The 16,444-nt window shown below is 41.0% G+C and overlaps 3 protein-coding genes across 4 annotated transcripts in view; 1 reads left to right on the plus strand and 2 right to left on the minus strand.

Annotated features, from left to right (window-relative positions):
- sh3rf1 (SH3 domain containing ring finger 1) overlaps positions 1–2,053 on the minus strand; it is a 56,129-nt gene extending 54,076 nt beyond the window's left edge. Inside the window, exon 1 of one of the 2 annotated variants that reach the window (XM_061684400.1) lies at positions 1,916–2,053. The gene's annotated coding sequence lies outside the window, so the exon portion shown is untranslated. The other variant, XM_061684399.1, reaches the window with a different exon arrangement.
- Positions 2,054–7,142: 5,089 nt separating this feature from the next.
- On the minus strand, positions 7,143–13,668 carry LOC133406593 (large ribosomal subunit protein uL18). Its single transcript, XM_061684292.1, has 8 exons — positions 13,578–13,668; positions 13,051–13,120; positions 12,858–12,973; positions 12,652–12,786; positions 10,724–10,926; positions 9,060–9,237; positions 8,883–8,971; positions 7,143–7,305 (listed from the first exon to the last, which is right to left on the minus strand). Exons 1-8 carry the CDS (start codon positions 13,578–13,580, stop codon positions 7,206–7,208), a joined length of 894 nt encoding a protein of 297 aa, XP_061540276.1. The 5' UTR covers positions 13,581–13,668; the 3' UTR covers positions 7,143–7,205.
- A 1,395-nt stretch (positions 13,669–15,063) lies between these two features.
- Positions 15,064–16,444, plus strand: part of evi5b (ecotropic viral integration site 5b) — a 29,925-nt gene continuing 28,544 nt past the window's right edge. Inside the window, exon 1 of the mRNA XM_061684882.1 lies at positions 15,064–15,307. Coding sequence (XP_061540866.1) covers positions 15,290–15,307 — 18 coding nt within the window. The 5' untranslated portion in view covers positions 15,064–15,289. The remainder of the gene's footprint in view (positions 15,308–16,444) is intronic.

Consider the following 16,444-nt stretch of genomic DNA (forward strand, 5'->3'; position numbering starts at 1 on the left):
TCAGCTTCCATCACATCTCCCCAACAAGTTCACTGCACGCAGTCAATCCAAGTCCTGGGCAATAAATAGTATGTAACTTGACAGAACAAGGTGGGAGGAAAACTGCAGCATTACTCATTATTCGCTGTAACACTGCATCATTTTTTAGCCTCATAAAATAGCTTCCTAAGTCATATTTTAACATTTTTGGAAAACAAAACCAAAAAAAATAAAAAAAATAAAAACAGGCCCTTTTGTATTTTGTATTTTCTTTTCAGAATCAGAATCATCTTGATTTGCCAAGTATGTCCAAAAAGCACACAAGGAATTTGTCTTCGGTAATTGGAGCCGCTCTAGTATGACAACAGACAGTCAATTGACAGACAAACACTTTTGAGACATAAAGACATTGAGAAAAAACAGTCACTGAGCAATAAAGGGTTGCTAGTTATCTGGTAATGCCGGTACATTATTTTCTTTTTTTTGACAATTGTGCAAAAGGTGCAGAGTCCTCTAGCACTTAGAGCAGTTCGAATGACTAATATTACAACAGTCCGGTGCAATGAGCATTGTGCAAAGCACGTAACAGGAAATTAAAAATGACGTTCCCAACTATGCCATGAGGTTAACGATTTGCACGGTTCAATTTGATCAGTCCTACTGCAAACTTTAAATTGCTAATGTACATTTGTGCATATGGTGTAAATGTAGGAGTATATTTTGTGAAAGTGCCAAAAGTGATTTCCTCCTATGTTTTTAACATACTTGGCCAATAAAGATAATTCTGATTATTCAACAAAATGGGCTTTTTGACACACTGCAGCATCAGCATCGCTCACAGCACATATCTTATGTGTTTATATGTAAACAAATGATTCTTTTGCTCTCAAAAGGTGCTTCTCAGTCTTGTTTTTTGTTGCTTCATTATTTGAGGCGTCACAAAAGAAAACACTCAGTGTTAACATCAGTCACTGTTCTGCTTCGCAAAATCCGATCGCGTCCGCTTTTTGGTCAGAAATCGGTGAAACCAACCGATGTTCTACTGATGATTACTAAAGAAGAGAAAAAGCAAGAACAAAACTTTATTTCTGGTGAAAGAAGAGAATCTACTCTCTCTTTCGGTCGGTCTGGTGCTTACATTGTCAAAGAACACACATTTCTGTGCGACTTTTAGATTAGTCAAATGCTCTAAACCGGCTGGCAACATGGGGAACTCACTGAATGAGTTGATTGTCATTTTGTACTACAGGATACAAAGCAATTCGGTGTACCATGTCAACACACATATAACACAACATGCAATAAAATAATAGCTTTAGCCTAATAACATCATTGCCTCAGTCATTCTCAACTTGTCACAATATCAATTTAAAAAAAATGTTTTTTAATTTACCAACGTGCTTGCTAATAATGTTGGTTTTTTTCGTTCTTTATCATGTCTGTGTAGCTTCTCAGTCATCCAGTGTCATGGTCATAAACAAAGGTTGAATTGAGGAAATTGTGCTTTTCTCGTTTGTTGCAGTTTTCTTGTTCTCCGGAGGGGAAATAATTTTTTTTATAAATAATTGAATGGCAAGTTTGGCAACTACGCTATGAGTACAGTAACACTACATCCAAGTCGTGTAAAGCAGCTAGCGGTAACTTTGTGAAGTTACCAAGTTCTACAGCGCTCGAAATGTTCCTGCCGAGGGGGCTGGTGGGGGGTGGAATAGATAAAACTCACATAAAATTCAACACAATTTCCATATTTAACTTACCTCTTGTGTCCCTTATCTCCCAATTGTGGCTAGCGTTACTAGTTAGCAAGCTTCCCCCCCACTACTACTACTACTACTACTACCACTACTACTACTACTACTACTACTACTACTACTACTTCTACTCCCCCACCTTAAAAAAAAAAACAAAAAAACAAGCGAACTCTTTTATGACGCACTTCTCTCCCGACGGGCTTTAATCCGTCGCCCGGCGCGTCCACGTTGAAGTGAACCGGGTTTTTCAACTAAACGGAGAGGAGGAGAGTTGAGGGAAGACAAGTCGGAGCGCGTCCAACGAGCGACATGCTAGCAGCGATTGTGTTCTGTTCTGTTGGACCTGCAACCAAACACACTGGCGAGGGAGGGAATTGTGGGGCGTTCAATGTCACTCGGGATTTTCCCTTTTTTCATTGGGTATCGCTTCGCGTCAACAGTCGGAAATCCCCTCAAATCAAGCGTATCTGACAAAGACACGCTGTTAACAAGACTCACAACTGTTATTTAGTATGACAATAAAAACAATAACAATTCAATTCCCGATCTTATATAGATCGTGAATTAAGAGTGTGGGGATTTCCGAGGAACACACAAAGTAGGCGTCCTAGTTTTTGTCAAAAGGGCGTGAGCTAAATCATGGCACCATGCGTCAACTTGTTTTCAATTCTATGTAATACCTTAAAAAAAATGGTTAATCTTATTAGTTGTATAAGATTATATACTTTTATATTATATTATATATTACTCTTGTCAGATTCCTATGAAGAATTTATACTTTTCAATTTATTAAACTGACTGGTGTGTGTTTCACCGCTTGAGCTCGGGTGGTGGGAGCGATGCCTTGCTCAAGGGCACCTCGACAGTAGCCAGTAAGCGGACTACTTCCCATTTTCTTTTACATTTTTGTTGACAATGGAAGCTCAAACCTGTGTCCTCTGACAGTCTTTACACTGAGCTACTGCCCCCCACTAATGATGCACAAATATGTCACTGCTATGTGTTTTTTTTATAAAGTGTGGGTCGCTAATGGCAGCCCCTGTTGATTGACAGTTCAGCTAAGTTGAAAGAGCAAAGGAACATTTATGCTCGAACGTTGGCTCAAGTCAGGCAGTCTTGTGTGTGTGTGTGTGTGTCTGTGTTGTCCCCCCAACACGTACTAGGGCATCACAATATAATATTATAAAGTGCTATTTTCCTTATTAAAAAAAAACCCGTTACGAGAAATTTTGTTGGGGTATATGTTTATAATTAAAGGTCAAACTGTTTGACCAAACCATATAATCAAGACAGTCTGCTAGCTTTATGCTAACATAAAATGCAAAACGCCATAGATGGGCTAACAGGACAAAAGCACAGATGTCAAGGTGTATTACTGTAAAAACCCACAAAAACACTTGCTTAGAAATGTGTGAAAAACACTGAAGTTGAATTGAATGCTTTATTGTTTCAGTGCATTGCTCAAACGCATTTGACAGCGTACAGACTGCGAAATACGACGTGCGAGACGAAAACAACATTAACGGCGAAGCAAAGTCCAATGGGACTTTGCTTCGCCGTTAATGACTCTTTATGAAATTACAACCGGGCTTATCGAGTTTGTTGATGTGTTTTGAAACTGTAAAACTGTCTCGCTGCTTAATACATTTGCCCTCCAGGCAAAAAAATCAAACGTACAACACGTAATTCAAAGGGTGACCGTTTCGTACCAAAACTCCGTTCGAGTCACACCACTCGCAGACGGGAGCGCCCGACAATAAACATTTATTTTTATCCCGTTCGGAAGGCATGGTTGAGCAAGACGGAGGAGGGATGGAGGAAAGTCAAGTTTCTTTTCACTACTTTATGACATTTCCGCACACTAGTAGGACAACTTGATGTTACGAGTGAGCCCAAACTGTGCACTACTTGACATCTGCACGCTACTAGTACTACTGGTGAAGTGCTACATGTTAACTAGTAGAATGTTATAATGACACTAGTTGTACCAGTAGCACACTTTTGTCAACTAGTGCAGTTTTGAATCTCTAGTAATATGTAGTTGCATTACTAGTACGCCAAAATCATCCTACTAGTGTCCAGAAATGTCCTATTATTTGCACGTCGTCACACACTAATTGCATACTAGTAGCGCTTACTGGTGAGGATAAAGAGCATACTAGCTAAATGCTCGACTGGCATCTGATAAATGCCAGTTGAGCATTTATTCAATATTCGATAACACACAGAGGCAACACATCCAAATAGAGTCTGAAACAAATTTGAATTAAACACAAACGTGTTCAACCAAACCATGTCATGTTGGCTAACGGAAATACGCTAGCTTAATGCGAAACGCAATAGACGGGCTAGCGGAAAGCAGCATAGACGTTACGGTAATTATAAAATCTTAAAAATAACTGCTACTTTCACACACACGGAGCAGCAAAGCATACGAACAGAGCATATAACAGCAGTCACAGGCATATTTGACAAAACGACAATTACTGGAGTTAATTGCGGACATTCTCTGCCTCTTCCTCTTGCTCTTAATTACGCTGCATCTCTTCCAGTTGAGCTCAGTGGTGCCGTCCATGTTGTGGGCACAACGTGGTACTACACTGAAGGCGCACAACTCTTAGTTTGCTTTCAAAATCTTCGGGGAAAACAGAAATGAGATTACAGTGCCTTCATTTGTAATGCTGGTGGACAGGCGTGCATATATTACAATCAAAGAATCACGTTGGGCTTTATTCCACCGGAACCAAAGTATTTTATGCTTACAGTGCTATCAAGATTAGGTGTTTTAATAAGATTTAATAAGCCAGCCCCAGGCAACAAACGTTGCGTGCATATATCTACCCTCCCCGGGGGGAGAGAAAGAGAGGCCTAATGGGAAATAAATAACATTTATTTCAACTTCAACAGCCACCAAGCCCTCTCTTTGACTTCCTCGCTTCTTTCACCTTTCCAGTTGATAAATGCAAAGTGCTATTCTCCCCCCCTCCCTCAAAGTCAAACGCAGCCAAAGTGTAAGAAGTTGGCCGCTAATGAAACAGATAAGACTCGAGCGACTCAGGGCGGCGATGCCAAAGGCAAGCCTATAATAATGTCACACCAAACAACAGAGGGCCAAGGAGTAAATTTACTGCACATTGTGCAAAGCCCGGCCTCCGCATTTAGGCTGAATTATGACTTGCTGACTCGGCGAAAATGCAATTGTACTGCAGCGGGGACTGAAAAAGGTTTTGCCTTCTATTACCTCCTGTGCCAGTGTACATGTTACGTGTCCTTAAATCATCTTTTCTAATCATTGATTTTTAATTAAACGCCACAGCAAGAATGAAGGCAATTTTAACCGCTGACATAGATGGAAATAAAGGCCAAAAAGCAGGATTATGTAATCGCACAAGTTGCTTTTCAGTTATGATTAAAAGCGATAAAAAGTGCAGCTTCAATTTCACAAAGAGAAGTTACATTTTAATAAAACACATTAAAAAAAACTCTCCATTCTCCTTCACCAAACAGCTGAACAGGACCGGATTTTTAAAAAAAAGAGAGAAAGAAAGAAAAGAAAAGAAAAAACAAGAAAGAATGTAAATTGAAGGGCTGATGTGCCACACCGGTAAAAATAAAATTCTATCGAATGACTATTAGATAAATAAAAGAGATTGAATGGTGAATGTGTTACACCCCCAAAAATTAGAAATCAAAGTACTACAGAAATTAAATTAAATTTAAAAAACACTATAGAATACGATTAGATGAGTAAAATACATTTTAGCAGTATAGTGAATGTGAACCATAAAAAGGAGATTACAATTGCAATAAAATTAAATAAAATCTTACATCAAACAGCACTACTGATGGTTAAGGCCCTGGGCAGATAAGATTGTGATAGCAACAGATAGATGCTGAAATTTGATTGGACAAAATAAATCCAACATCCTCTGGAAGCAGTGCAGCCATGAGGAACACTATGAAATTAGAAGAATAGAGTTCTGGGGGAAAACATTTTTTTGAATAAATAAATAATGTTAGAATTTAAGTCGTAATTGTAGGTCACAGCTTTTGATAGTGTTTAGAACATGAGAGAAGGCCCTGCTACTCGCCATTGGTCTAGTGTACTATGCTGTGTACTGTGCAAACTTCAATTACTGGAGTACATCCAAAAAAATATACAGTTCTGAAATTTATGATATTAAATAGATCATCCTAAATGTATTAGTTAACAAATAATTGGGATTTATAAAGTGAAACAGGAGGTGAAGCCAAAACAAAGGCAACGTGGCCCCCTGGCGACAATAAGCGGACGTCACCTGTTGATGACGTGAACATCTTGGTCGTGTGAGCCAGTCGTTGGCGATACGATAGTGAGTCCGCCATGTTGAATGTGTCACATCGCAAATTTAATGCGACATCCGAAAAAGTTTGCCTCTCATTCACACTAATCTATTTGGGAAATATAGTCTTCAAAAACAAAGTACGTAGCATCACCAAAATGTATATGCCAAATAAAATATTTGATCAAATGTGTACAGTTGATCGTTGAGCTGGACGATTCCAATTGTATAATTTATTATCCGCTTTTTCAAAAATGTTGGTGCCTAAATACCGCTCCAATTCTGGAATGACCCATCAAGTTTGGCATATTCAGGACTAGGCAAGCACCAAAACAATCTTGGGGTGGCCTGCCATCTGGATCCAGACACGACGCTTTTCTAAACTTTTGATTGAATTAAAGGCAATTTTAGTTTGATTGGTGCAACATGAGTCGTTCTCCACAGCTATTTGGGCGGAGTTATTTTAACTGGCGCAACTCCTGGGGGATTCATGGTAGTCTCATCTCATTTTAACTGGCACTTTTTTAAGCATTCAGGGTGGTCTTGTTTTATCCTGCACTGCTTTCGGGGAAATGTAAGGCTAAATGTATTTTTATTTTATTGCAGTACAAATTTAGTGGGACAGACAGTAGCTTTATTTGAACAACTTTTGGTGATTTGAGAGGTAGTCTTGTGTTGAACTGTGCAACCTTTACAGTATTGTTGTTTAACTTTTTGGTGATTCTTCCTGTGCAACTACCACCACGTAGTCTTTAATCTGTACAAGGTCCTGGTGATTTACAGTAGTTGAACCCCGCTAGTTTTAGCGGATTGGGACTACCCCCGACTGCAAATAGTTAATCTTGTTCTGTAAAGTTACATACTATTTTCCCAGGACTTCGAATCACTGCATGTAGTGAACTCGTTGGGAAGACGAGATGGAAGCTGAAATATCATCTAGTGTCTTAATTTATCCATGTAGCTTTCAGGAGATTTACAGGAAATCTAATTTTACCCAGTTTTACTCTGTGGGATTTTTTCCAACTGGATCAAAGTATTATCCAAGTGGATGAAATGGTGTGTAAGTAGGATAAAAACAGGAGAGCAGGTGTGAGCATTTTCCATAGATTTATTAGAACAAAATTCTGGCATGGGAGCAGCACAGAGCGAGGCCTCACTCTGCTTCCTCCTTCTCCTGAGCCCGAAGGAAGCTGGCCTTCTTCTGGGCGACGCGGTCTTTCCTCTGGGCCAGAGACAGCTTGGCACGGTTCCACCTTTAAGAGAACGAGCCGATTAGCGTCAGCATCGTAACAACAGGGAGGTCATTAGGTCTTGAATCTTAAGACGATGCCCACGGAAGCGCAAAGGTACAGTGGGTACGTAAAGTATTCAGACCCCCTTAAATTTGTCACTTTGTTATAATGCAGCCATTTGCTAAAATCATTCCGCCCCCCCCCCCCCATTAATGTACACAGAGGATCCCATATTGACAGAAAAAAAACAGAATTGTTGAAATTTTTGCATATTTATTAAAAAAGAAAAACTGAAATATCACACAGCCATAAGTATTCAGTCCCTTTTCTGTGACACTCATATTTAACTGTGGTGCTGGCCCTCCGGTCAAACTGTGCAATCGGGGGAGAAGAGTCTTGGTGAGTGAGGTAAAGAAGAAGCCAAAGATCACTGTGGCTGAGTTCCAGAAATGCAGTCGGGAGATGGAAGAAAGTTCTAGAAAGTCAACCATCACTGCAGCCCTCCACCAGTCGGGGCTTGATGCCAGCGTGGCCCGACGGAAGCCTCTCCTCAGTGCGAGACACAAGAAAGCCTGCATGGAGTTTGCTAAAAAAAAAAAAAAAACTGAAGAACTTCAAGATGGTGAGAAATAAGATTCTCTGGTCTGATGAGACCAAGATAAAAATTGTTGGCCTTAATTCCAAGCGTCATGTGTGGAGAAAACCAGGCACTGCTCATCACCTGTCCAATACAGTACCAACAGTGAAGCATGGCGGTGGCAGCATCATGCTGTGGGGGTATTTTTCAGCTGTAAGGACAGGGAGACTGGTTGCAATCGAAGGAAAGATGAATATGGCCAAGTACTGGGATATCCTGGACGAAAACCTTCTCCAGAGCGCTCGGGACCTCAGACTGAGCCAAAGGGTCACCTTACAACAAGACAATGACCCTAAGCTGAAATAACCATAGAGTGGCTTCTGTACAACTCTGTGACTGTTCTTGAAGGGCCCAGCCAGAGCCCTGACTTAAACCCAATTGAGAATGGGTGTCCACCAACGTTCACCATGCAAACTGACAGAACTGGAGAGGATCTGCAAGGAGGAATGGCAGATGATCCCAAATCCAGGTGTGAAAAACTTGTTGCATCATTTCCCATACAGACTCATGGCTGTATTAGCACAAAAGGGTGCTTCTACTGAATACTGAGCAAAGGGTCTGATGTGACATTTCAGTTTTTCTTTTTTTAATAAATCTGCAAAATGTCAACAATTCTGTTATTTCTGTCAATATGGGGTGTTGTGTGTTCATTGAGGGGGTGGGGGGGAAACATGAAAAATGATTTTACCAAATGGCTGCAATATAACAGTGTAAAATATAAGGGGGTCTGAATACTTTCCGTACCCACAGTAAATGTTCTTCACTTTTAAGTGTGTAATTCTATGTTTGTTTTCATTCCATCTTTGAATGTTAGCCACAGAATTAAGAAACAAAGCTGAGATCTTGAATCTTAGAATTAGTGCTGTTGGCAAGCGGGACAAGGTAATTTTCTTGGAACTTATATTTTGTCCAGATCTTGAGTGTGTGTTCATGTACAAAAAAAGCTACAGCGTGTGCTCACCTCTTCTTCTTGACCTCTCTGGGAGGCTTCTTTTCATGGACTGGGCTCTCACGAATGGCAGCGTGAGCTTTTTTGTACCTTTCTTCAATCTGAAAAACAAATTTAGGAGATTATTCAAAATGAGACGAGAAGATCTAAAGCGGTCATGGGGGGGCCTGGCGTTAACAGAGCACTCGCCGAATCGGGGGTCACGCCGTTCTTGATGAAGCGCGAGAACTGCTTCTTGTAAGCCTCCTCGTCGTCCTCCATCAGCATGCTCATGTACTCGGAGACGTTGATGCCCAGGATGTGCTTGCGGTGGACCTCGGCGTTGAACTCTTTGCTCTCAGTGTCGTAGCCCGGGAAGCGCTTGGTGCTAAGGACGGTGGAAATACGAAAAGAAAAATATAGCCATCTTGAGCAAAAATATCAATTTTTCCTAATACACTAAACACACCTTGTGTAAGACTTACCTTGTCGTTTACTTATTTAAGCCTGAATAATCATACATTCTGAGTTTTGGGGAGTAAGCCCTGCTGCAAATAAGCACCAGGATACTTCCGGGTAGCAGAAAAGTAATCGCACTGACCAGAGCTGGAACTAGTTGGTCTTGTACAGACATTTATTGCACAAAGGTATATACCCCCCACCTCCTAATTGACCTAAAATAAATAATCCTTCAGAATTTGCGGGTGAGGATGAATTAAGTGGATGTCATAAATAGTTGTGCAAAGTAGATCACAAGACCGTCTAGAGTCATTGTCGCCATTCCTAAAGGGACAAACCAGGACCCAAACCTCCAATATCGGGTTTGTGCAAGACATTTTCTCACAGGTGTCAATAAAGCTTTGGCTGGGTTGTCTCCGAGTAATTTAGCAAAACATAATCACTTGCCTTAGCTAACGTCAGCTCTATAGCTCGCTATCCGTTTCTGTGTCAAACAAGCAGTGTGCCATTAATCTGAGCAACAGAAAAGTTAATTGATTAGCCAGTCCCTCAAGGACCATGTTATCGTTATCCATGTCTAAACTTCCCACAGACGGGTCTTTTTCTAATTCAACTTGACTGTTATAATGTAAAATGGCCCGCTTCCCTCTTCCTGACAAGCAATTTCCCTCCTGTTATGCCTTTTCATCTGACAATTCAGTTAAAATCCTAATTCAAGCCTTTTACTCCGACTTCTCAATCACTCTGCCTTGGTCGAACAGAGGAAGATGCAGCAAACCACAAACCGCTCAAAACAGCAGAAGGCTAAGAAAGTGTGAACCGTTCGAGACAAATCAAAGACGAGAAAGTCAGCTGCAAACGTAGAGCACAAAGATGGCAACAGAAGACAAACCGTAGAAGACCACAACAAATGTAGATGTGAACTGTAGAAGAAAACCAGAAAAAGTGAACAGTCAAAGACAACTCTGGGGGGGGGGGGGGAATTAAATAAATAAATGACTGAAGAAAGTAGAGGACTCAAGACGATGAAGATGACATAAGGTGTACAGTTGTGGGACAGAGCCCTGCCGTGTACACCAAAAACCTGCCCGTAATTGACCCCCATCGATGCCACAGCAGGGCAGCAAAGCATTTTTTTTCCTATTTTACAAGGCTTAGGGCCTGACTAAATGAAGCTCCTCTCCTCACTTCCACATAGATACTCGGCACCAAGCTGTAAGCAAACGGTGGCATGGGATTCTTTTTGAGACACTGATTTGGCCCAAGTACAAAAACCACGAGTAGGTGCATTTTCCCATTAATGACAGAGGATAGGCTCAAAAACACAAAAACAACAAAAAAAGCGACTCGGTGAATTCACTGATGTCTGTTTTAAGTGGGGTCTTGACCGCATTGATGATGGAGGATCAGCTGACCTGTGGGGGATGCTGAGGCCTCCGTCAACAGCGCCCTTCAGGGCCCCGAACACCTTGTTGCCGGTAGTGGTGCGAGCCAGGCCGGCGTCCAGGTAGCACGTGAAGGCGCCCGGCTGCCCGTCGATGCTCTCCACATTGAACTCCTCGCCCGTCACCTCCAACTGGCCCTCGTACACCTTGTCCAGGCCAAACTTGTTCAGGAGCTGGAGGAGGAGGAGAAAGCTTAGTTTGGTGTTCCGTGTTGCTATCCCGACGTGACGCTTGCGGGACATGTCAGTCCAACGGCTCCAAAAGCCAACACCAGCAAAACAAGTTGTCTATTGCAAATGCTTTTCAACGCATCTACCGTTTCACTTGAGAGAAACAAAAGAAAATGAGCCATGCAGTGGGAGAATTGATTGCTAAACATTTGTAGCCCTTTTCTGTGGTTGAACATGTGATTTGGTCACTGAACGAAAACGCTCGAAGGCACGGCCAATCCATCCACGCTTAAGCCAACTATTACACGTTGTGTTTTTGTTTAAATTTTTGTACGTTTTAATTTGTTATACATTTTATACTACTGTATTGGCACATTATACGATCAGTCAGGAATAAGAGGAAGTTAACATTCAAGTCATTTGAAATACGGCTAACTTGAAATAAGTTATATAAATTACATACACTACAAAATGCAATTTTGGTTGACTGGCAAAATAACAAAAAAATTATCTTTATGCAAAAAAACACATACCTCAATTATACCACACCATCCCGAGTGTACATTGCATTAAAATCTGGTTGCAATAGTTAAGTTAGCTCAAATGACAGTCGTAACTGTCCTTTTAGTGACATATGCAAAAGACACATACAAGACAAACTGAAGCTCAAAATTGAATTTGTTATTTCTGTTCCATGGTGCGCTAATTTTACAAGCATGTTTATATTTATAAAAAAAAAAAAAAAAAAAAGAGACATCTTTCCATGTAACATTTTCGACTCCTTGTGGAGTTTCTTGAACTTCTCCACTGTCATAATATAGATAATGACTCACACATTATTTCTGAACAAACTGAAGGTCGACCAGTGTCACAATGTACGTTATCATTAAGCTCATTTGAGAATTTTTACATTTAACAGTGCTCAACTTTTTTTTTTACCACTTCTAATAAAACTGATCTTTTAAACACAAACTCAAACAAGCACTTCGATGATGACCCAAGGCGCTTCACTTGATTAGAACAAAAAAACTGTTCCTAGAAGAAAAAAACTACAATTAAATGATTTAGTCTTAACTGCTTAAAAATTTTTTTGCGCTTGTACAAAAAAAAATAAAAATAAGTTGAACCACCCGACGCAAATTGTCTTCATCCGTAGTTAAGTGTCACGATATCGATACTGAAACAATACTATGGGGAAAAACCTAATACATTTCAGCAATGGAAGCATACTGCACAAAACATGGAAAATAATGAAAATTAAAAAAAATAATAATTGAACAGCTCAGCAATTGAACATTTTTAAAAACAATACTTTTCTGGAAGATGCTTAGATTTGAAGCCTTGTTTGAAATACAAAAATTGATTCACAGACTGACTTATTTTTTTATTTTTTTAAATCACAGAACTAGCACGCATTCTCTCATTTCCGCGCTTGTTTGGACAGTTCGTCTGCCTCAGTAGAAAAGTTGAAGAATTTTTTTTTTTTTTAGTGGAGCACAGAGGTGTATTGTCATTTGTGTGAAGTTTGCTTATGTGTACTGAACAGTTGTATGTATAGTTTGTTTGAATGACCAGTTTAAGTTTAACGGAAGTGCAACCAGCATTTTTTGGGGGTAGGGGGACAGCCAACCACTCGATTCTTGCGGCACACACAACCACGTGCACGGTCGATGGCGTGCCTGGTATCCTTGCAAATCGAAGCTTGACGAGACGGGCGGCGATACATACCCTGCGAGCCAGCAGCAGACCGGTGCAGTAGGCCGCCGCGTAGTTGGTCAAACCCACAGTGATGCCGTACTTTGGCAGCTCGTGCGAATACGCCGCGCACACGATCATGTCCCCTTCGATCTTGGCATAGGCGATCTGCAACAACACACGGCGCATACTTTGGAGACTGTCACCACCATGGCAACAGATGAAGCAATGCGACCCACCTGGCAGATGATGTCCCGATTGGTGAACCGGACAATCATGCGGTACTTGGGTGTGTTGTACTTGTTCTTATCTTGGACAACAAGGCGCTTACGGGCAAAATAGTCAGTTTTTCCCTCTACAAAGAAGCACAAGCGTGTAATTATAAAAATTAATGTGCAGTAATTATCAAGCAAGTGAGCGTGAAAAAAGTACCTCTCCTCCTACGGAACTTGACCTGATACCTCTTGAAGTAGGCCTTATTCTTCACCACTTTAACGAAACCCTGCAGGTGAGAACACACTAGAAGTCTGTTTAATTCCATAGTAAATTTTGAAAAGTCATTAAAAAGAGTCACTTGATTTGGCGCGGACTTGACAGGCTGTCAATGTTTTAGCGAGTTAGCACGCTTCATTAGAAGTGAACGACGTGAGTTAGCAACATGCTAACCAAGCTCACAGTTGCAATGACACGTCGAGCGTTCATTGTCAACGACAGTGCGAGGTGTTAAAAGAAAAACGGAGCCAATAATGACAGTGAAAGGAGTTCATATGGCACAGGAAGTGGTGCTTTTGTCCGCACGGCCATTAGGCCACGTTGAAGCAGAGCCGGCTATCGAAAACTTGGGCCACAATCTACGTTCATCATACACACAGATGCGTGTTTTGACACAACAATCGGCGCCGAGAGAAAGTTCCATGTTTTACGTACACATGTAGAGACATATTGGCAGGATTACAAACCATTTTGCAGTCTTTCTGGCCTCCTTACGAAGGAGCCCGGAGCCAAAGACTGGGAATTGACTCCGCTGCACGGGAGAAAAGGAAGTTGGGCAGTGCGCATGCGTAGTAAATAGCGTGTCACAGGATGAGAGGCCGAGCTGCCGTAGTGGAGTAAATCCGACATACTGCCACCTATCGAGTCGGAGTGGTACTGCAGAAGATGTTTTGTTATCACACCACAACTACGAAGAAGGTGCTAGGTTTTCTCTTTTCTCACCACTTGACAATCCCACATCAATCGAACACGAATCATGGATGAAATTTTTTTCATCCACGTCATTAAAACCTCACGCTGCCTGCAACAAAGTGAAACGAGTGCACAACTACACGATGAGTGTCTACATTTCAGACCATCCATCCATTGTATGTAGCTCTTATCCTCACTAGGGTCACGTGTGCTGGAGCCTATCCCGTGTGACTGGGCGAGAGGCGGGGTACACCCTGAACAGGTCACCAACCAATAGCTGGGCACATATTGACTAACAACCATTCGCACCTGCAGACAATATGAAGTATTCAATCAACCTACCACGCATGTTTTTGGAATACGGGAGGATATCGGAGTACCCGGCGAGACAAACGCAGGCACGGCGATAACATGCAAACTCCACACAGGGGAGGCCGGAGCCTGGATTTGAACTAATGACCTCAGAACTGTGAGGCCTATGCGCGGACCAGTCGTCCACCGTGCCACCCCATTTCAAAGCATGGCCATTCATAATAAAATGTTATTGCGAAAGTGTGTAGTCACCGTTATCCAGCTCCAACAAAATGGCTGCGCTAGCAATACGGAGCTAGCATTAGCACTGTAAACAAGTCGACGTTAGCCACAGCTGCTATGTTGGTAGCATGACTTATTCACCATAGTGTTACTATAACACGAAATGTTATTGGTTCGAAATTTTTGAAATCAATTTTTTTGGGAATGTACAATTCATTTAAAATCAAAAAGAGGTGATAAACGTAGCTGTCGAGCAGAAATGTTGCCAATTTTGCGTCGCTTTTGATTCCAGCAGCTTCCCGAGGTTGCGCTGCTTCTTTTTGCTAGTCTCATGACCAGTTGTTAGCCAAAAATGGACTAAGATTCCAACATAGTTTCAGCAAAGCCTCTGAAACCCAAACGAACGGGTCAGCGCAAATTTGCCCACGAGGGCACGGCAAATTATTGCCACCATGTCAGTCGCGCCCAAAAAGTCATTGCGATGCTTCGAAACATGTCTGACGTAGTTCCAGTTATACAGGATGTGAGGCCTTCTCTCGCCATGGACTTTTTCTACGCCCCCCCCCCTCCCCTGCTGCTTGCACAGGAGTGCCCGGTCCTGCCAGCAACAATAGACATGCGTCAGACTTACCGGCATGAAACCAGAAAAGTAAGTTTCACGTCTGCTTGCGTGGTATGTAAACGCAAGCCGTCACATTTTCACCCCCGGCAGGCAGCGAGGCTTAAAGTCACGCCCTGGTGGGAACCTTCACCTGTCACATTTTGGGATACACTGTTAATCACAGACGGATTCAAACAGTATACTATGCCCTAATTGTGGATTATTGCTTCATCTTTTTTATTTTTTTTTATTTTACTTTTCTACCATCAAGACAAGATGCCTTGACTCAAGGAACCACCAGTCGTCTGACACAAGTGTTGTAGTGATTTTTTTCTTTTTTTTTTCTTCTAAATGCCAGCTGAACATCAGGTAAGGCATTCTTGGGAGTCTGGTGCTGATCAGATAAGGGCGACACACAAGAGTAACTATACGCACACAACATTTTAACAAGAACGTTTCGGATTTTGTGCATTTTGAAAGCCCAAAGAAAGAGCACTGGGTGTTGAAAGATTGAATAAAATGATATATTTTGGTGCCTTTTGTTAGAGCCTTGTCTTGTTTAAAAGCTATAGTTGGACATAAAATATACCGTACAGTTTGTCCTTCCATAAAGGCTCTTTACAATAACACATTTATTACAAAAACAAATGAACAGACAAATCTCTGGGAATTATTACAAAATTTGGGGTCGATAGTAAGGGTGGGTGAAAGGTAACCAAGCCTTAAAAAAAAATACAAACACTTTCTACAGTTTTCTTAAAATGTCTTTATTACTTTTGTTAAATGAAATTAAATCTTCATATTTCAACATACGCACCGGTGGCATATTATGATGGCCATATGATCATTATGGGCATCTGGAATATAAGAACTACAGTAAGACAATAAGAAATAAGAAACAAAAAATCCCCATTAGTGTTGTCTGTTTCAAACATGTTTCATGATGACTTCAGTGACAGAAAAAAATTCAATAACCAATTTCTAATGCGCAGTTAATTTTAATCTGGGACTGAAATGTCCTCGTATTGCAAATGTTTGCTTGTATCTCGAGACAATTTGTCTTTCCTCATTTAATACACTCTTTATGGGCTCCATTAGTTGCACAAAGAAACAAACAAATAAATAAATAAATTGACATAGAGATATTTCGTGGTCAACCTTTATATTTAAGCAGATGTTTTTTTTAAACACTCATGATTATTTTGTATTGATTTTTTTGGGCATTTACTTTTTTGTGTTTCCCCACCCCCCCATTTATGTTTATCTATTATTTCTATATAAGCACATTTGAGTACCAATACATAATACAATAAAAAAACTATTGTATGTGTGTACAGTATGTGTGTATGTATGATGATGATGAAGATGATGATAATTATTGCACCTAATGACCACACATTCAATCTTTCTAGTGTACTTAGTGATGCGTTCAAGTGCCAGTTTGGCTTTGTGGTCAGAATTTCTCCCATAAAACACAATTAAAAGGCAAGTAACTACTGTAGTGGT

Source organism: Phycodurus eques, chromosome 8 (assembly GCF_024500275.1).
Source record: "Phycodurus eques isolate BA_2022a chromosome 8, UOR_Pequ_1.1, whole genome shotgun sequence".
In the NCBI taxonomy this organism is placed as follows: domain Eukaryota; kingdom Metazoa; phylum Chordata; class Actinopteri; order Syngnathiformes; family Syngnathidae; genus Phycodurus; species Phycodurus eques.